The 19869-nt window shown below is 54.0% G+C and overlaps 3 protein-coding genes and 1 long non-coding RNA gene across 6 annotated transcripts; 2 read left to right on the top strand and 2 right to left on the bottom strand.

Moving 5' to 3' along the window:
- Positions 1-256: 256 nt before the first annotated feature.
- On the bottom strand, positions 257-5051 carry HSF4 (heat shock transcription factor 4). Its single transcript, XM_077132690.1, has 13 exons — positions 4907-5051; positions 4175-4283; positions 3959-4086; positions 3727-3851; positions 3413-3488; positions 3165-3229; positions 2518-2617; positions 2157-2290; positions 1810-2037; positions 1205-1310; positions 1036-1101; positions 823-892; positions 257-557 (listed from the first exon to the last, which is right to left on the bottom strand). The coding sequence occupies exons 1-13, from the start codon at positions 5027-5029 to the stop codon at positions 376-378; spliced, it is 1512 nt and encodes a 503-aa protein (XP_076988805.1). The 5' UTR covers positions 5030-5051; the 3' UTR covers positions 257-375.
- LOC143659581 (uncharacterized) lies at positions 370-9958 on the top strand. Its single transcript, XR_013163615.1, has 3 exons — positions 370-766; positions 3167-3301; positions 7181-9958. It is a non-coding gene; the product is annotated as an uncharacterized LOC143659581 (long non-coding RNA).
- Positions 5048-6660, bottom strand: FBXL8 (F-box and leucine rich repeat protein 8; the record flags this gene model as incomplete). The annotated part of the gene is given in 4 exon segments (XM_077133360.1): positions 5048-5197; positions 5445-5526; positions 5880-6171; positions 6174-6660. Coding segments are annotated over 4 exon segments (1011 nt in total), but the record flags the coding sequence as incomplete, so codon positions are not given.
- Positions 9959-10809: 851 nt separating the features above from the next.
- On the top strand, positions 10810-19385 carry TRADD (TNFRSF1A associated via death domain). 3 transcript variants are annotated; one of them, XM_077132688.1, is made up of 5 exons: positions 10810-10908; positions 15991-16149; positions 17038-17315; positions 17423-17630; positions 17749-19385. In XM_077132688.1, exons 2-5 carry the CDS (start codon positions 15999-16001, stop codon positions 18057-18059), a joined length of 948 nt encoding a protein of 315 aa, XP_076988803.1. In that variant the 5' UTR covers positions 10810-10908; positions 15991-15998; the 3' UTR covers positions 18060-19385. The 3 variants fall into 3 exon arrangements, with proteins under 3 accessions (XP_076988803.1, XP_076988804.1, XP_076988801.1); XM_077132689.1 differs by lacking the exon at positions 10810-10908 and adding an exon at positions 10923-11321; XM_077132686.1 differs by lacking the exon at positions 10810-10908 and adding an exon at positions 15117-15451.
- Positions 19386-19869: the final 484 nt, after the last annotated feature.

The following is a 19869-nucleotide window of genomic DNA, read 5'->3' as shown; positions in this document are numbered from 1 at the left end:
TGCACTGCAGAACTGAGTCTGACCCAGAGGCCTTCACTTCCCGGGGGTCGCAGAGGCGGTGCGACAGCCCTGGATCCGGCAGGAGATCCGGGCCTACAAGGGCTAGGGGCGGGAACCCCAAGCACTTCTACTCTCGACAGTGGTTTCCCATTAAAGCCTGGAGGCGTCTGCGAATGCAAAATTGCCCACCACCCACGATCTCTGTGCTCCCTGGTCGGTAGAGAAAAGAGACAGGAAACAGAAAAACAAATGCTGTTTATGTGCAGGGCTCGGCGCGGGGAATGGATAGAAGCCGCTGAGCGGATGGGCTTCGCTCAGCCTCCGCCAGGGGGCGCGAGGAAGCCTTAAAGGGCAAGCTGCCGCGGACCAGCCCCTCTACTTCTCTGGCGTCACAGTGAAAAGGGTCTCAGGGGAGGGACTGGTCCCCGGGCCCACGTAAGAGGCCGGGCTCTCAGGGGTGCTGTAAATGGTCAGAGCCCCAGAAAGGCCAAGAGCTGGGCCTCCCAAAGCCGCCTGGACGTCCAGCAGGAGCGGGGCCCCAAGTGCGGGGTCCTTTCCTAGAAGGAGTGGGGCCATACTTAGGATGGAGAAACGTCTCCCCCTCCTTTCTTCCGGGAAAGATAGACCCGCCTACTCTACCTTCTGTTCACTTAGGATGAAACATCCATTCTCAACCTTCCCATTCTCGGAAGTGGTCAGCTAGAGGGGAGAAGTCTCTGCCTGAACTAAGGGATTTCCCTCCAAAACACATCCTCATCCCATCATGGTAGGTCAGGCCAGTCATGGCCTCCTCACCCCACTCCCAGTTACCCCAACCATTACCTGAACCCAGAGAATTTATCCCCTTGACTGCGAGGTCGGCCTCACTTCTTTCTGGAATCAAGGGCTGCATCTGCACGGAACAGCCTCAAGTAGCATCTGGGAAGGGGAGCTAAGGAGGAGTGCTGGGTGCTGGCAGCAATCCTCTCCAGCCATGGCTTTGGCTCAGATAAAATGACCATGAGCCACAGATCTCCAGCCCCTCCTGCATCTTACCAGGGACAGCTCCATATCCAAGTCCATCAGGGTCCACTCTCGCCCAGGGAGGCTGGGGCCCAGCACCTGAGGGGAGCTCAGAGTTAATGGTATCCTCTACAGGCTGCACAGAGACACTCGGACCCTCCTAGGCCCTAAGTTCTTGCCCGCAAGCCAGAGGGGTACTCACATCCAGGGGCCCTGCAGGGTCCAGACTTTCAGGGGGACCCCCAAGCAGCATTGGAGACAGCAGACCCTCAGGGCTTGGGTCCCCACTCTCCAGGCCCAGAGGCCCCCTGTGCACAAAGAACTTCTGTTGGCCTGCTGGGCCCACCCTGAGAAACCGGGATATATTAGGGTTTACATCCCCCAACATCTAAAAAATGCCAGGAGAGGAACTCCCACAAGTTTTGGGTTGTAAGACTAGGGTCCTAGGAAGTGTCCCTTCCTATGCAAGTGCCATATCAGTAGCACTTAAACTATTATGTACTTTATAGTCACCTGGTGAGTTCACTAAAAATACAGATTTTTGAGCCCTACAACAGAGGTGTTGATTAACCTGAACAGGAGACAGAAAATCTGTACTTTAATAAGCCTTCTATTTCCTAGGGGACTCTGATCCTGGAAAGCAGACTCTGAGAAATCATATCAGGATGATAGGTTCAAAGTACCCAAGCTTCCCACTCAGCCACCAAGAGGCAGGGAAAGCTGGGAAGTTTTGTGGGCTGGTGAGTGCTGGTCAATCTGCAAAAGTGGCCCACAAGGCTCACATTTAAGAATGGGCTCTCTACTCACCTGTCAGGGACCTCCCTGAGGCCCCTTGGTTCAGGCTGCTGGACATTCCTGGACCCCTTGGGGCTGAAGCTCCCTTTCCCTTCCAGGATGGCCTGGACCACAGCCACAGGCAGCGGTGGGGGGGCTGTCACGCAGAAGTCACACTCGTTTGGGGCCAGGGCCAGCCCGGCCTCGCCTTCCCCCCCTGGGCTGGCCGGCTCTTCTTTGAGCAGTGCCAGGCCCTTCTCCCTGCACCAGAGAAAACCTTCAACCAGACCCTGGCACTGCCCTCCCCTCTTCTCCCACAGCCATTCCAGCTGCCAGTCCCTCTCCCAGAGAGCCCAAGGGAACAACCTTTGCTCTCTTACCTCCTGCTGCCACTAGAGGGAGAAAGCCCAGCCCCTTCAGGAGATGGGGATGGGGAATCTTCCAGGATGTCAGAGATGATGGGTCCACTCGCTCTGTGGGGTCTGCTGAGTCCCGAAGTGGTCCCTGGGGGTGGCTGTAAGTAGAAGGCCAGGCCCAGCCCTTGATCTCAGGCCACAGGGAGGGCCAGAATCTGACCAGCACCCACCAGGACCAGGTTTAGGGGGAGGGGGGAGGTCTGGAAGGGGAGACTCAGTCCATGCAGAGGAGTCTGGGTTGGGGGAGGGGTGTGGTCTCTCCATATGAGCAGCCTCTCCATTAGCCCAGCTGTGCCCTTGGGGAGGGGAGAAAAGCGAAACCTACTGACTGGATAAAGTAGGGATCCTGTAGGAGAGTGCTGGGTAGGGGGCAGCTGAACTTGGCAGGCGGAGGGCATGAGCTCCCTTCATCTAGCATCAGAGACCTGTGCAGGGTGGTGGAGACATAGGCAGGGGGAGGGGCAGGCTTAGCCCCCACGCCCCTTAGCCCCCACCTCCCTCCCTTAGGCCCCATCAGCCAAGTCAGCAGAGTTGATGCTTGTTGCCAGGGCATCAGTCACATGCTGGAGATGGAAGGGGCTCCCCTCACCCCCAGAGATGGGGGGAAGGGAGTGAGAGAGCATGGTTTCAGCCCAGACCTCCTGAGGGATGCTTGGGGGAGGAGAGGTGTGGACTTCTGGGTAGGGATCTGAAGAAAAGAACCTGGAGCAGGGGAATCTGGGAGTGGTAGTATCTGGTGGTAAGGTTGGGGAAAGAGGGAAAAGTCCTGAGGGATAAGTAGCCCTGGGGGAGATGGCCACTGGGCAGGCAGCCTGTAGAGTAGAGGGAGAAAAGGGAATTCTTGGTGGTATTTCTGGAGGAGAAATACCATTCTCTGCCCTGCAGAGAGCCTGGTGGGGGTGGGGTGGGATGGGGATGGAGGATTCTAGAAGTGGGGGAACGGGTGTAATCATCTCTGGCTTTCTCACTCACAGCTTTCTCTTAACTCCTGTGCTGTTGGGCCCAGCCTGAAGTGGCCCCAAGAGGCACTGAATCAGCTGAAGAGGAAGCAAAGGGTTAATGCATACACTGGACCCTGCCCCCAGCCTAGTGAGGCACACTCCCAGCAGGTGGCACCAGGAGGGGATTTAACTTGGGACTTGGGGCTGGGGGACTGGGCTAAGTGGGGTGGGCGGGGGCTGGGAGTCGGATAGAGAAGCAGGTAAGGAGAGGAGCAACACCTTTCCAATAATCCGGTGCTGCTGCCCGTGGCTCTGCCGCAGCGTCACCACCTCACGCCACAAGATCTCGTTCTGCCTGGAGGTGGGAGTGGGAGGGTGCTGAGGCATCTGAGGTCTCATCCAGTCTTGCCCCCAGGAACGGTGAGGCTAGACTACCCCCAATCGTCATCCATCTCCTAGAGACCACAGCGTTCCACAGCCTCCCATTTGTCCACATGGGGGCGCCAAGGCCGGAGAGAGGAAGGGGCTGCCCAGGGCCGCCTAGGGACCTGTTTCCTCCCACCCAGGACCTCGCCCTCCCCAGTCCCCCGCACTGCCTGAGTTCTCGTAGTCGCGCCTCGGTGCTCTCCTGCACTCCCCGCAGAGCCTGCACCTCGCCCAGCAATCTGCCCAGGTCCTCCGGGCACCAGCGGCCGTCGCCGCCGCGCAGCGCGGGCACCTGCCGAGGAAGGGAGTGGGAGCTACGGTCAGAATAGGGTCGCTTAGGGCAGGACGGGCTTCCCCCGCCTCCACCCGGGGTTGCTGGTTCTTGCAGGCCGTCCCCACCTTGCGGCGCACGCGCTCCAGGAGCTGCTCCCGGCCGCGCACGAAGCTCGGGTGCTGGAACTCGACGTGGTCGCGCTCCGGCCTGAGCAGGCCGCCCTGCTCGATACTCACCACCTTCCGGAAACCGTCTGCGGGGTGGGCGCAGAGACGTGAGTTGCTCGGTCCTCGGGCACCAAGCCACCCGCATCCGCTCTCCACCTGGCCCTGGGTACTCACACATGTTGAGTTGCCGCACAAAGCTCGCCATGTTGCTGTGCTTGAAGTACTGGGGCAGCACCTCCTTGGCGAAGCGGCTCTGGTCGCTTACCAGGAAACTGGTCCCGCTCTGCCGAGAACGCCGCGGCACACGGTGTCCGCGCAGACCAGACGCCGTGAGCGGTGCCCGCCCAAGGCCAGGAGGGTAAGGGGCGCACGCGTGCGCACACACTCGCATCCCCAAAGGGGGGCAGACCGATCGCTCATGGGGACACGGGGACGACGCCAGGTCAAAACTAGCTCGAAGGCCCAACGGAGTAGTCATAGAGGCTCCCTAGCCCTCGCCCGACCCAGACTCCACAATCGGTTCTGTGGAAGGGGTCAGACTTGGTGCAGCCACCAGACTTGGGTTCCAACCCCCGACCTGTACCAGCCTCCCGATGTGACCCTGAGCCAGAGCCGGAGCCAAAGCCACCCCTCCTGTTCTCACACCCTAGTTTCTAATCTGTCGGATAGGGTAGGGTGGGGACTAAGTGGCCTCGAAGATCCCTCAGGCTCTAGTTCCAGGAGCTTCCTATCCCTTTCTCGCCCGGAGGTAGCTGCCTCACCCCCATCTCTCTCATCCTCTCCAAGGTGAACTGCCCCGGAAGGCTGAATCGAGGGACCTACAGCCCGGGCCCAGGCGCGGGGGTGAAAGGGGGTGGGCGTGGGTGTTCACTGACTTGGAGGGATCCCGGGGGCCCCAGCCCTCACCGGGCTCCAGCGGATCAGGTGATCGGTTCCCGGGTCGCCCACCAGCGCCCATAGCTTGCCGAGGAAGGCAGGCACGGGGCTGGGACCCGGCTCCGCGGACAGCGCGGCTGGTGCTTCCTGCATGGCGCAGTCTGGGGCCGCTCAGCGCTCGAGCCCCGGCACGTCAAAGCCGCGGAAAGTGCTGCGTTTGCGCCGGCCGCGTCCTACTCCGCCTCCGGGCGCCGGGTCAGGCGGGGGCCACGTGCGAGCCCGCGGGGCGGGGCTCGGACCACGGCCCTGGCACCCAGCTGGCTGGGATCGAATTGTGTGAGGGAGTGGGGTGAGGACGGGGACCAGGATTCGAGTCCGCGCCTTTCCCTGGCCCGCTGTTTCCTACTGTTCACGGAGAGAAATTCCGCCACGCGGTCTAATGTGACCTGGAAAAGACCAAGAAGGCGATGGCCGCGGACACGGTGGTAGCGGGCGGCGGGTGGATAAGATGGGGGGCAGGTCAGGTCAACCTTCTTCCCATTGTGACTCCGAGGGCGCAGAGACCCACCCGTAACCCCAGCAGCTTTATGAGTGCGGCGGACCTCCAGGTCTTGATCCCGTCCGGCTTCCGCGCGTTCCCCTCCCTCTCCCTTCAGAGTTGACTCCGCTTTTCACAGGACGCAAAGATGCCGCAGGATTTGTTTATTTTACACTCATCCCTGCGGCCCAGCCATCCCCCTACGCCGGGGCCGCTGAGCTAGTGCAGAGTCCGCAGAGGGGTGGGATGGGATGGGGGCGGGGGATCTCGGGCGGGCCGGGACAATTCGGGGCGTCTGTAGAGGCTGAGGGCACCCAGTGAGCTAAGGATGCCCCGGAGTGGTCCTGACGCCAATTCTCTTGAGGCACCCCGAAGGCAAGGGCAGTTGGGGCGTGTCTGGGCACCCCAGCCCGCATCCCAGAGGCCACTCGTCTAACAGGGTCGTTGCCACATCACGACCCGTACGTGGGCCGCCAGGGATGCGGCTCGCGCGTTAGTTTGAACGTGCAGCTGCGCAGGCGCTGAGAGTGCGCGTGGGGCGCACCGCGCAGGGGCAGGGCGTCTCGTTCCGGCCTGCGCTTCCCGCCCCCAGTTCCTCCGGCGCCGCGTCCTGCTGAGCCGAGGCGACGGCGCGCATCTCGAGCGCGCGAGGGTTGCGGCTTTAGTGGTGCGCACTCCGAGCCCATGTTGTCGCCAGATAGGTGGAGGCACAGCCCAGCCACCGGTACGGAAGGTTACAGGACCCGGGCCACGCTCCAGCTTCCAGTTCTGGCTCCGGCTTCTACGGCGGCGCAGCGCCGTACACGCCTCGTCTGGCGGGCCACGCGAACCGCAGCGCTCCGAGTGCGAAAGGCGCGCGGTTCAGAGCTGCCAGACCCTCACTGGACACGCGCGACAGGCTGGCGACGTGCAGGCCTCAAAGAGCTCGAGCTCGGAGCGTGCCGTTGTACGGGAAGATACTGCGGAATTAGGGGCAGCTACAGGCGACCCGCGGCACCAACGCGTCGTCCAGCGTGAAGGGCAAGCGCCATAGGTTGAGGTGGCGCAGCGCTCGGACATCGATGTCCAGGACATTGAAGTCCGCGTGGGAGAGTGACTTCTCTCCGCGGCACTCCAGGCGCAGCTCTCGCAGCCACAAAGTACGGCCCACCAGCGACTCGGGCTTCCAGCGACTTGGCACCCTCAGTGGCGCAAATTCTAGCTGCAGGTTATGGACGTGGCACAGGTAGGAAGATATGGTGGCAGTATGCCCTCCCGTGCGCAGTCACAGCTTGTGTCAAAGCAGTAAAAACAACGGTTGCGTCCACCCCTCAGCCTGGGTTCCAGCTACCATACCCTTCCCGCCTCCTGTACCCACACTGCCCTGTCCCGACGTGCCTGCTTGTCCTAAGGCAGCTGCTGATGTTGCAGAGGGAACTCCCACCTATCCTATTAGAAGACTTAAGTTGTGTCTACCACGTGTTGAGACTGTGGCAGGGGAAACATGATATTTTGGGAAATGGGCCTTGTAGCTGAGTGACCCGTGAAAAGTTCTTAAATCTCTTTGCCACAGTTTCCTATCTGTGCAATGGAGATAATACTACCTGTCTACCAAGTAGAACTTTCCGTTGAGGTTAAATGAGTTAATATATGCAAAGTACTTAGAGTAATGACTGGTACATATAGTAAGCTGTCAATATAGTAATTAGTATATATATGTGTGTGTGTGTGTGTGTGTGTGTATATATATATACAGTTTTAAAATATTATGCTTTTTTTTTTTTTAGGAGAGTCACTGAATCTCCACTAATGGTTCTCAGCACAAACGACTCCCGACTCCACTGAAGGTGTGAAGCCGTGGGACGGGGAGGAACCGGCTCACCTGATGTTTGTGTCATCATGCAGGTGGCAGCGGGGCCCAGGCCTGACAGACACCTGTGGCTGCCCGATCCCGGGGGTGGGGGTGGAACATGAGTGCCTGCAACTTCTCTGGCAGTTGCTCACCGAGTTATGGCTTAGAAAAGGAGGAATGTCACCGGGTTCAGGAGGACCAAAGTGTTGAAAGGAACAGCGGAGCCTGGTTGTAGAAACGCTTGTGGCCCAGGAACTGTTACATAATTTGTGGACCCAGTGTAAAATAAAAATGCGGGTCCCCTTGTTCACAAACTTATTAAGAATTTCAAGACAGTGACAGCAGAATTTTTAAACAAGCGTAGGCCCTGTGCGACTGTACAGGTCTCGGGGGATGAAGTCGGCCCTGGATGCAAAAGGGCTTCTGGTTCTCCTTCAAAATACATTCTCGCTTGTTGGGCACATTCACACTTTATGCTGTCCCTGAGAAACACAACCACGGCTTAGCACGAGTTGATGAGGCACAGTTCCCGGACTTCAGACTGTTCTATTGGGTCTTTCTCTGGGGAAGTTAGGGGGCGGTTGGCAGAGGCCCTGATTCTGGACAATACCGTCCATCACCGGCCCCCTGCCCCAGCTTATACAGCCCACCTTCTCTGTTCCCCTACACATACACTCAGAGCCTCCTAGAGGCCCAGACTAATCTCCCAAGTTTTACCGAGTTGATTCCCTCCGCATTGCGATCCTCAGTATCCGGGAGGGACTGTGCCCAAGGCCCTCTCGAGGGCCTCTCATGCTGCTAGAATCACCCAGACACTTTTCACTGTTCAGGTTCCATGGCCCTACCTACCGAGTCAGACTTTCCGAAAAGGCAAGACGTCTGCCACAGACTCCTCAAGCAGGGCCCAAGTAGAGAAACCCGGCTTTAGCTGCTCCCGGCCTCTAGTGGCTGCTGGTTAATAGGGCGAGAGCATTAAATAAGATTTTAAATTGGCAGGGATCATGAGCCAATCAGGATGCGGAGTGCGGGCGGAGCACAGCAGGGCCTGCCCCCGGGGTGGGGTGGGAGGCTCCTTCCCTTCTCTCTCACGTGGGCAGAGAAGTCCCGGGTGCTTCCTCCTAAGGTCCTGCGGAATGGAGAAAAGCGCAGACTCTGGGGCCTGATGGGCTCTAGGGGCTAAGGGACCCTGGGTTCAAGGCCAGACCCTGACCCCCGAGCAGCCCTGGCTCCCGCTGGACGGGTTAGCTTGGGCTGGAACTGTGCAGACCCTCCCACCTCGAGTGCAGCCCTTGGGGAAGGAGGTGGCGGTGGAAAGTATGCATCCTCTTTGCAGTTGCCAACTTAATTTTAAAATGTCTGAAGGTTTGCATATACAACGTTTGACACCACTAGCCAGTTAATTTTCCTATTTCCTTATATAAACCAGGCTAATGGTCCTTTCTGGAATTTACGCCACGTGTATCCTGGGACTTCAGATACTCTAGATTTGGCTGGTCCCTGGAACCCATTGACACCTCGTTTTTTGTTTTTTGTTTTTTTTCTCACTTTTTTTTAATTTAAAAATTTTTTAAAAAATATAACAACAAACACAAACATTCTTAACTTATGATCATTCAGTTCTTACATATATAAGCAGTAATTCACAATAACATCACATAGTTGCATATTCATCATGAAGATCATTTCTTGGAACATTTGCATCTACAGAAAAAGAAAAAGAAAACAGAAAAATATTCATAATACCATATCCCTTACCCCTCCCTTTCATTGATCACTAGCACTTCAATCGAAATTTATTTTAACATTTGTTCCCCCTATATTTATTTTTATTCCATATGTGTGCTGGTTTAAAAGGATGTATGCCCCCTAGAAAAGCCATGCTTAGTCAAAATCCCATTTCATAACGGTACAATAACCCCTATTCAAAACTGTATGTTTGAAACTGTAATCGGATCATCTCCCTGAATGATGTGATTTAGTCAGGAGTGGTTGTTAAACTGGATTAGGTGATGACATGTCTCCACCCATTTGGGTGGTCTTGACTGGTTTACTGGAGTCCTATAAAAGAGGAAACATTTTGGAGAAAGAGACTCAGAAATAGCAGAGCAGAACAACATAGCCACGAGAAACAGAGTCTACAACCCAGAGACATTTAGAGATGAAGAAGAAAAATGCCTCCCTGGGAGCTTCATGAAACAGAAAGCCAGGAGAGAAAGCTAACAGCTGATGCCTTGCTCGTCATATGCCCTTCCAGCTGAGAGAGAAACTGTGACTGTGCTCACCATGTGTCTTCTCATTTGAGAGAGAGACCCTGAACTTCATTGGCCTTCTTGAACCGAGGTATCGTTCCCTGGGTGGATGCCTTTGATTGGACATTTTGATAGACTTGTTTTAATTGGGACATTTTCTCAGCCTTAGAACTGTCAACTAGAAACTTATTAAATTCCCCCTTTTAAAAGCCGTTCCATTTCTGGTATATTGCATCCTAGCAGCTAGCAAACTAGAACAATATGTTTTACTCATCTGTTGATAAAGTAGATAAAAGGAGCATCAGACACAAGGTTTTCACAGTCACACAGTCACATTGTGAAAGCGATATCATTATACAATCATCTTCAAGAAACATGGCTACTGGGACACAGCTCTACATTTTCAGCAGTCTCTCCATCACATCTTGACTAACAAGGTGATATCTATTTAATGCGTAAGAATAACCTCCAGGATAACCTCTTGACTCTGTTTGGACTCTCTCTGTCATTGACACTTTATTTGGTCTGATTTCACTCTTCCTCCTTTTGGTGGAGAAGGTTTTCTCAATCCCTTGATGCTGAGTCTCAGCTCATTCTAGGATTTCTGTCCCACATTGCCAGGAAGGTCCACACCCCTGGGAGTCATGTTCCACATAGACAGGGGGAGGGCAGTGAGTTTGCTTGTTGTGTTGGCTGGAGAGAGAGGCCACATCTGAGCAACAAAAGAGGATCTTTGGGGAGGGCGAGGGTACCTCGTTTTGAATGCCAGGGAATAACAGAACTCAGGGATCTTTCAGCCCGGGCCCTGGGGATGCTTCCTCGGTTGATCTGATCCTGTTACCCTGCTCGAGAACTCCCGGCTGCTCTCATCCTAGGGCCACCCGCCTCGTAAGAACGGCAAGCCCTCGAAGTCCGTTTCTGCGGGCAGTTCTTCCTGCTGTCTAACTTTGGGTGCGGTGTCTTACTTGCGCTACAGACCAGCAGACGTTGCCATGTACCTTCCCATATGAAAGAGGAACCCCAGATGCCAGCAGCCTTTCCTCAGAGAAGGTATCTTCCTCTTGATGCCTGAATTTGGACATTTTTGTGGCCTTAGAACTGTACATTTTAACCTAATAAAACCCCATAGAAAAGCCAACCCGATTTTTGGTATACTGCCTTCCAGCAACTTTAGCAAACTGAAAACCCTGGCCATTTTGCCAGGGAGGCGTGGGATCTGCCGCAGAGGAAAGCGGAGCAGGGGGATAGTGGGAAGGGCAGGAGCTGCCGGGAACCCGGGAGGCGGAACGCACTAGAGGACTGGGCGGCCCGGAATGGGGCGCCGCCCCTGCGCCTCCGCGCGCACACACGGAAGCGGCGCCGACAGAGCGGAACCGGGCGGGCGTGGGAACCCAGGCCCGGCGGAGGCGGCCAGGTTAGTGAGGAGGGTGGGTGGGCTCCCGGGTGCCACCAGGAGCGGAGGCGGAATCCGGGCTCCGAAGAGTGGGCGCGGCGTGGTTGTCACCCGCGGCTGCCCGGTCCTGAGGTGGGATGCCCGGGACTGTTGAGCTGCACTCCTGGGCCCTTGGTGGTAGGGGTGGATTTTCTTGGGTCGGTGGCATAGACCCAGCCCAGGAACCTAAGCCGGTTCCTCCGAGGAGCGGACTCGCCTTGGGTGGAGCTCCGGATTTCCCAAGGAGGGGATTCTACGGAAGGACAAGTTGGAAGGAACTTCCAAGGGGACGATGGCAGCCGAGGGCCCCTCAGCCTCTTCTCTACTCCGTTAACTGACCCTCTCGACCTCCAGCCCGGCAACCCTGTTTGCATTCCCCCATTTGCGGAGCCCTAGTGAGTGTGTTGGGCAGTCCCCCAATCTCGAGGTATCCCGCGCCCCCCTGGCAGACCCGACCGGTAGGCTCCTGCCCTTCCCCTCTCCCACGACGTCCCTTCTCTCCGACAGCCTTCGGTCAGCAGGTTAGAAAGACGTCAAAGGGGAAAGGTTTCAAGGGCCGGTAGGTTCCCACTGTCTCCTCTCCCCTTGGATGTCCCTGGGCCACTTCCTCAGGGCACCCCACTTGTTACCTGCAGAGTCTCACCCCACTGTGTTTTTTTTTTTTTTTTTTTTTTTATTAACGGAAAGAAAAAAAAGAAATTAACACAACATTTAGAAATCATACCATTCTACATATGTACTCAGTAATTCTTAACATCATCACATAGATGCATGATCATTGTTTCTTAGTACATTTGCATCAGTTTAGAGGAACTAGCAACACAACAGAAAAAGATATAAAATGTTAATATAAAGAAAAGAAATAAAAGTAGTAGTAATAGTAAAAAACAACAACAACAAACAAACCAACAAGCAAACAAAAACAAAAAAAAACCCTATAGCTCAGATGCAGCTTCATTCAGTATTTTAACATGATTACTTTACAATTAGGTATTATTGTGCTGTCCATTTTTGAGTTTTTGTATCTAGTCCTGTTGCACAATCTGTATCCCTTCAGCTTCAATTACCCATTGTCTTACCCTGTTTCTAACTCCTGCTGAACTCTGTTACCAATGACATATTTCAAGTTTATTCTCGAATGTCCGTTCACAACAGTGGGACCATACAGTATTTGTCCTTTAGTTTTTGGCTGGATTCACTCAGCATAATATTCTCTAGGTCCATCCATGTTATTACATGGTTCACAAGTTTATCTTGTCTTAAAGCTGCATAATATTCCATCGTATGTATATACCACAGTTTGTTTAGCCACTCTTCTGTTGATGGAGATTTTGGCTGTTTCCATCTCTTTGCAATTGTAAATAACGCTGCTATAAACATTGGTGTGCAAATGTCCGTTTGTGTCTTTGCCCTTAAGTCCTTTGAGTAGATACCTAGCAATGGTATTGCTGGGTCGTATGGCAATTCTATATTCAGCTTTTTGAGGAACCGCCAAACTGCCTTCCACAGTGGTTGCACCCTTTGACATTCCCACCAACAGTGAATAAGTGTGCCTCTTTCTCCGCATCCTCTCCAGCACTTGTCGTTTTCTGTTTTGTTGATAATGGCCATTCTGGTGGGTGTGAGATGATATCTCATTGTGGTTTTGATTTGCATTTCTCTAATGGCCAGGGACATTGAGCATCTCTTCATGTGCCTCTTGGCCATCCGTATTTCTTCTTCTGGTAGGTGTCTGTTTAAGTCTTTTTCCCATTTTGTAATTGGGTTGGCTGTCTTTTTGTTGTTGAGTTGAATAATCTCTTTATAAATTCTGGATACTAGACCCTTATCTGATATGTCATTTCCAAATATTGTCTCCCATTGTGTAGGCTGTCTTTCTACTTTCTTGATGAAGTTCTCTGATGCACAAAAGTGTTTAATTTTGAGAAGCTCCCATTTATTTATTTCCTTCTTCAGTGTTCTTGCTTTAGGTTTAAGGTCCATAAAACCACCTCCAGTTGTAAGATCCATAAGATATCTCCCAACATTTTCCTCTAACTGTTTTATGGTCTTAGACCTAATGTTTAGATCTTTGATCCATTTTGAGTTAACTTTTGTATAGGGTGTGAGAGATGGGTCTTCTTTCATTCTTTTGCATATGGATATCCAGTTCTCTAGGCACCATTTATTGAAGAGACTGTTCTGTCCCAGGTGAGTTGGCTTGACTGCCTTATCAAAGATCAAATGTCCATAGATGAGAGGGTCTATATCTGAGCACTCTATTCGATTCCATTGGTCGATATATCTATCTTTATGCCAATACCATGCTGTTTTGACCACTGTGGCTTCATAATATGCCTTAAAGTCAGGCAGCGCGAGACCTCCAGCTTCGTTTTTTTTCCTCAAGATGTTTTTAGCAATTCGGGGTACCCTGCCCTTCCAGATAAATTTGCTTATTGGTTTTTCTATTTCTGAAAAATATGTTGTTGGGATTTTGATTGGTATTGCATTAAATCTGTAAATCAATTTAGGTAGGATTGACATCTTAACTATATTTAGTCTTCCAATCCATGAACACGGTACGCCCTTCCATCTATTTAGGTCTTCTGTGATTTCTTTTAACAGTTTTTTGTAGTTTTCTTTATATAGGTTTTTTGTCTCTGTGTTTTTATTTAAAGTATTATTTTGCTATCCCATCTCTTGGTTCTTTTGGTTAGTGTCTGTTAATGACCCTCCTTTCCTACGTCTGTCCATCCTCCCTACCCTGAAACCCACAGAAAAAAGAAAAAAAAATATTATTTTGCTGTTTAAATAATAGACACAAATGTGTCTATTTTAAAGTAGAAAATACTGCTGGATACAAAGAAAATAAAAGTCACCCCAAATCCCAACTCCACAGAGATCAATAATGTTAAGTTCTTATTCATTGCCAGATTGTGGTTTTGGGTAAATACACAACATTTAGTATGTTTCTACCAAAAAGTTATTGGCAGGGGGAGGGGTTCAAGAATTCTGTCACCAGTGATCAGACGCAGGGAGGACCATTACCAGCGGTCCTTTCTCTCGCCTGGAGCTGGGCAATGTGGAAAGCCCCTACCAGGTTACGCTCCAATTCTGGCACTCAGCTTAAGGTCCGGGGGGATCTGAGGCACAATTTCTACTCTGAGCTCAGGACTCCTACACCCTCCCCAAACGTCCAACGCTATGGTTCTGGCTCCTCTTTTCTGGCGTCCTTTCCTCTGAGGCTCCCTGTCCCTCTTGTAAATAACCAGCTGGGGCCACCCAAATGTCCTGTGGAGAGCAAGGACATCCAGTGACTCACAGCTAAGGCTCAGCATTCCTCCTAGCCGAAGACCCAGAGTAAGAGAGTGTGACTGAGGGGACAGGAGGTGGAGTCTGGAGCCAATGTTTCCAAGAAAGGTGGGATGGGGCCTTGGATGGGAAGAGGAGAAAAGAGGCAGGGCAGTTCCCCACCTGCTGCCTCAGGGGACAGTGACTGGAAGGTCGCTGAGCTGAGGGTCAGTATGTTGCTTTCTTGTTTGTGAATTTACTCCCCTCTCCTCATCCCTGGTCAAGACCGGCCTTTGTCAGGAAGATAGAGGGAGGAGATACCTGTGCCAAGGGGTCCTGGCTCTCTGGCTGGACATGGAAAGAATCTGAAATAGAACCATATGTGTTGCAAATAACAAGAGCCCAGCTCTAGGACAAAAAGGAATGAGGTTGCAAGAAGTCCAGGGTACAACAGCTTCAGGGATAGCTGGATCTAGGGGCATAATGTGGTTAGACTCCTTATCCCTCTTTGTGGGATTCATTTTAAGTCAGACTCTCCCCAAGCAAGGCCAAAGAGACTTACCTCCTCCTACCAGCTCAGCCCCAAGGGAAGGGATGCTAGTTCCTCTTTTCTGTTGGTCCAGCCAGAGTTGCTGGGTTAATTCTGATTGGTCCAACTTGAGTCCTCTGCTTAGCTCTGAGTTCATTGCTGCACAAAGGGGATGGAATATGCTGAATGGCCAGGGTTTTCAGTTTGCTAAAGTTGCTGGAAGGCAGTATACCAAAAATCGGGTTGGCTTTTCTATGGGGTTTTATTAGGTTAAAATGTACAGTTCTAAGGCCACAAAAATGTCCAAATTCAGGCATCAAGAGGAAGATACCTTCTCTGAGGAAAGGCTGCTGGCATCTGGGGTTCCTCTTTCATATGGGAAGGTACATGGCAACGTCTGCTGGTCCTGTCTGGTTCTGGTTTCAGTGGCTGTCTCCAAATGTCTCTGGGCATTTCTCTCAGCTTCCCTGAGCTCTCTGAGTTTCATCTGCATTTTATCCTCTCATGGGGACTCCAGCAAAGGGATTAAGACTCAGCTTGAATGGCCTGGGTCCCATCTCCATGGAAACAGCCCAATCAAAAGGTCCTGTCCAACAATGTTTGCCCCACAGGGATGGATTAACAGAACATGGCCTTTTTATGGGGTACATAACAGCTTCAAATCAGCAACACCAGGCCAGACCTGGAGCCTAGGAGTGGAATTAACTCTCCCAAGAGTGAGAAGAGGTAGGGGCAATGCCCAAAGGTCAGTCAGTGTTGGGAGAGGGCTGGGCACTTTGCCCAGGACCAAAGTGCAGATATTCTTGGAAATGAAGCCAAGAGGCTGAAGAACAGTTGTAGTGGGAGTGCAGGTGCGAGTGTCTAAGGTTGAGACTGTTCCCGCAGGGATCTGGGGAGCTCATGTTTAAGCTGAGGGAACGACCAGGGCATGGATGCTATCCTTGGCTTTGAGTAAGAGAGACTGGTGGACCTGAGGAGGAGGTAGAGCCTCCGCTGTGGGATCAGATCTCTGCTCTCCTGCCACCGTGACCCTGGGCTTTTCCTGTGAGAAGGCAGGGAAGGGGTAGTTCTCACTGCAAGGCTGGGCTGGGCTCTGCAGGGCCAGAGGCACGTGGTGCTGCCTGTCAGATGGTGAACCCCTCTTGCCAAGTGTACCAGCAAGGTAGGGCTGCCACAGAGGGGCAGCTGGGCCAGGTGGGACTTGTCAGATCTGCCTCCAGGTCTGGGAGCGGGTGACTTGGGCCCCTGATTGTCTTTGTCTCCAGGAGCCGAGATGGCAGCTGACCCGAATGGGCCTGAGGAGTGGGTGGGCAGTGCATACCTGTTTGTGGAGTCCGCACTGGACAAAGCGGTCCTGTCTGAAGCCTATGCACATCCCCAGCAGAAGGTGGCCGTGTACAGGGCCCTGCGGATGGCACTGGCAGGTGCGTGGGTGGGTGGGTGTGTGGAGAGGAGGAGGGCCCTGTGCCCTGCCTGGGTTCTCTGTGGGTGCAGTCAGGGACGGAGGCCCTGTCTCCTAGGTTTGGTGGGCCCCAGCTCAGCCAGTGAATTAGGGAAAAGATCTGATCTGGGGGAGACCCCTGGCTACACAAGTTTTGTCTTCTCTGCTGAGGGCATGTGTGCCTGAGACATGTGTGGCCGTGTCTGTGTAGGCTCTACCTATTTGTGTGCTAACATCCCCCTGCTCAACCCCAGCTGACCCCACCCCAGGCCTGAAGGACCACTCCTTTCTACTCATCGCACTTTTCTCTTTTTCCCCTTTTCCTCTTGGGGAACACCCCTTGCCCAAGGTTCCTCCCCAGTGTCTGCTCTTCGTGGTCCCCCTTTCCTATCTCAGGGCAGAGGCCACAGGAGGCCGAAGCCATTTGGGGGACGTCGCCCCAGCCCTAGAGCAGCCAGAGTCCCTCTCCTTCCCGGGCAGCAGGAACCACACTGGTTGAGGCGGAAGAACTGAAACCTCCCGCCCCTCCACCGTCCTACCAGTCCCCTACTTCCCTCTCCATGCTGCCAAGTCCCTCACCAGGTTCCTTTTGCTCATCCTCATTTGGGGCTTCAGAGATGGGGGTGGGTAGTAGGCACTCCGCCTTGGGGTGCGCCCAGTAATAGGTCCTGGCCTTCGTTCTGTAATAGGTCCAGGCCTTGTTGCTGTTTGCATCCCAAGCTTGTTTACCACCTGAGTGTTCTGGGGTAACCCCACAGCCCCCCAGGTCTGGGGATGAGGGGATTTGACCTCGGGCTTCGCCCCTCCTCCTGCCACCCGGAGGATGACCCCACGTGGGGACCTCCGGGCTCCTGACTGCCCGCCTCCGCAGAGAGCGGCGGGAACCCGGACGTGCTACAGATGCTCAAGATCCACCGTAGCGACCCGCAGCTGATTGTGCAGTTGCGTTTCTGCGGGCGCCAGCCCTGTAGCCGCTTCCTTCGCGCATACCGCGAGGGAGCGCTGCGCGCGGAGCTGCAGAGGTGCTTGGCGGCAGTGCTCGCCTGCAACTCACTGCCTTTGCAACTGGAGCTGCGCGCCGGCGCCGAGCGGCTAGATGCTCTGCTGCCGGATGAGGAACGCTGCCTGAACTGCATTTTCACCCAGAAGGTGTGGCTTCGCTGAGTCTAGGATGGGGCGGGTTGTGGGGGGTGGAGGGGAGGGGAGGGGGAGCTGCGCTCCCAAGATTCCTACCGACGTCGCACTCCCTTACTTAGCCGGATCGGCTCCGTGATGAGGAACTTACTGAGCTGGAGAATGCTCTCCGTGGCCTCTCGTGCGGCCCGGGAGGCCAGAGTGGCGATGTGGAGGTCCCTCCCGCACCCTCTCAGTCCCCAGTCCTCTCGCCGTCCACAGCCTCCTACCGGTCAGAGAAGCCGCCACCGTCACCTGGCCAGACTTTTCTGTTCCAGGGTCACCCCGTAGGTAAGGCGTGCACAGAGAGTCAGGGTCGCCAGGAGGAGTAAGGTTGGGGAGGGTATTGGCTGTGGACTACCTCCCCCCGCCACCCCCTACTGCTCACTCTACTCTCCTTCTCCCGCAGTGAACCGGCCGCTGAGCCTGCAGGACCAGCAGACTTTTGCGCGTTCAGTGGGCCTCAAATGGCGCAAGGTGGGGCGCTCGCTGCAGCGTGGTTGCCGGGCGCTGCGGGACCCAGCGCTCGACTCGCTGGCTTATGAGTATGAGCGCGAGGGGTTGTATGAGCAGGCCTTCCAGCTGCTGCGGCGCTTCGTCCAGGCCGAGGGCCGCCGCGCCACGCTGCAGCGCCTGGTGGAGGCGCTGGAGGAGAACGAGCTCACCAGTCTGGCAGAGGACCTGCTGGGCCTGGCTGATCCCGATGGCGGTCTGGCCTAGGCCAGGTACTGATGCCAGGAAAGGTGCAGTCTGCCAGGCTGGGCTTGGAGCACCTCAGTGCCTCTAGGGTGCCTTCTGCTACTGCTGCTGACTCCCTGTCCATCCGTGGGACTCAGACCACACTTCCAAACCCATTTGGACTGTTGGCTGCAGCTGCTAGGGCAGCGATGACTGCCTTCTGGAACAAGGACCCACTGAGCCAGCTGGGAGGGCACCATTAGGGTTCCCATGGGTGTGGGTGACCCGCTGCCTCATCGTCCCCCACTTGAACAATTACTTCTGACCTGCCCATCAGTCACTGAACAATGAATCACTGACCACCTGTGTGTACTAGGCATCATCTGGTGCTACAAATATTGTGGTGAGCAAGATAAACAAACCCTGTCCCCCCCAGCTTAAGCAACGGTAATAAAATGTAACTTTTCTTTTATTTTTTAATGTGAGTAGTACAAAGAGCTGTGGAAGCATTGAGGCAGGATCTAACTCAGGCTGGGGGCTGGGGAAGGCTTCTTGGAGATGGAGTAGGGTTAGCAGAGGGATGATGGGGTGGGATTGGGAGAAGGGTGATATTGTGGGCACAGCCAGCCTTGGGCTGGGGTCTTGAGAAAGGCTGGAGGGAAGGGATGTTAGAATAGGAAGTTTGGATTGTTTGGAACTGGGGGTGGATGGATTTGCTGAGAGGTGGGCTGATGAGTAGGGAGGCAGAGAGCACATGGTCTAGTAAACCATTTTACAGAGTGTGGGGAAACCTTTGAAAGGTTTTGGGAGTTAAGATTGGGAGGCTAGTATGGATGCTGAGAGAAGACAGGATGGTGGCACAGGCTGGGACAGTGACAGCAGAGATGGAGGGAAGGCGGTGAACAGAGAGCCTTTAAGCAGAAGGGATGATGAACAGAGGCCTGGGGACAGCGGATGAGGGGTGGTATTGGGGATTGAATGATGTCCCTCACAAAAGGTTACCTTTCAGGTCCCAAACCCTGGTTCTGTGGGTGTGAACCCATTTGTAAATAGGACCTTTGAAGATGCTCTAGTTAAGGTGTGCCCAAACTGAATGAGGTGTCAGGCTGAAGTCCTTACAAGCAAAGGAAATTGGACAAAGAGAAGTTATGTGAAGAGCAAGCAACTGGGAGTCAGTGGAACAAGGAGGAGAAAGAAGATGCTGCCATGTGCATTGCCATGTGACAGAAAAGCCAAGGACCAAGGATCACTGGTAGCTAGCCCCAGAATGCCAGTCTTCGGGGAAAAAGCTTTGCTTTGCTGGTGCCTCTATTTGGACTGCCCCAGCCTCAAAACTGTGAGCCAGTAAATTCCCATTGTTTAAGCCAACCAATTGTGTGGAACTTATTTTAGCAGCTGGAAAACTAAAAAACAGGTGGGGTGAGTCAGGACCCCATAGTTTGCCTTTTCCTTTTGGGTGGAAGGGAGGCCACCTGCCAAGATAGGGCCCTGAGGGAGGTGAAGTGCTTGCTGTGTGTTGGGACAAGATGGGTATGATGTTCCTGCAGGACAGTGAAGGAAGAGGGTTTCAGGGCAGCTGGACCTATAACTCTGAATTTAGGAGAAGGGCCAAGGCCCGATGGGCAGGTGGGAGCGGTGAGCTGGCCCAGAGGAGGTCCTGAAGGACAGCAGCCAGAAAGAAAGGAGGAAGAAGGAAACCCAAGAGAATTGGAAGCCAAGTGAATACCGACCTCCTCTGTGATAGAGGGTGCAGATGGGTGAAGGCTGAGGAGCATCTCTTGGATTCGGTGAAAGGAGGGTTACTTGGTGGGGATTATTTCTGAAGCATGGTGGGGGTAGAAGCCTGACCACA

Source organism: Tamandua tetradactyla, chromosome 16, assembly GCF_023851605.1.
Source record: "Tamandua tetradactyla isolate mTamTet1 chromosome 16, mTamTet1.pri, whole genome shotgun sequence".
Lineage (NCBI taxonomy): Eukaryota > Metazoa > Chordata > Mammalia > Pilosa > Myrmecophagidae > Tamandua > Tamandua tetradactyla.
The sequence above is the reverse complement of the archived record's forward strand: the minus strand, read 5'-3'. Positions and strand labels throughout refer to the sequence as shown.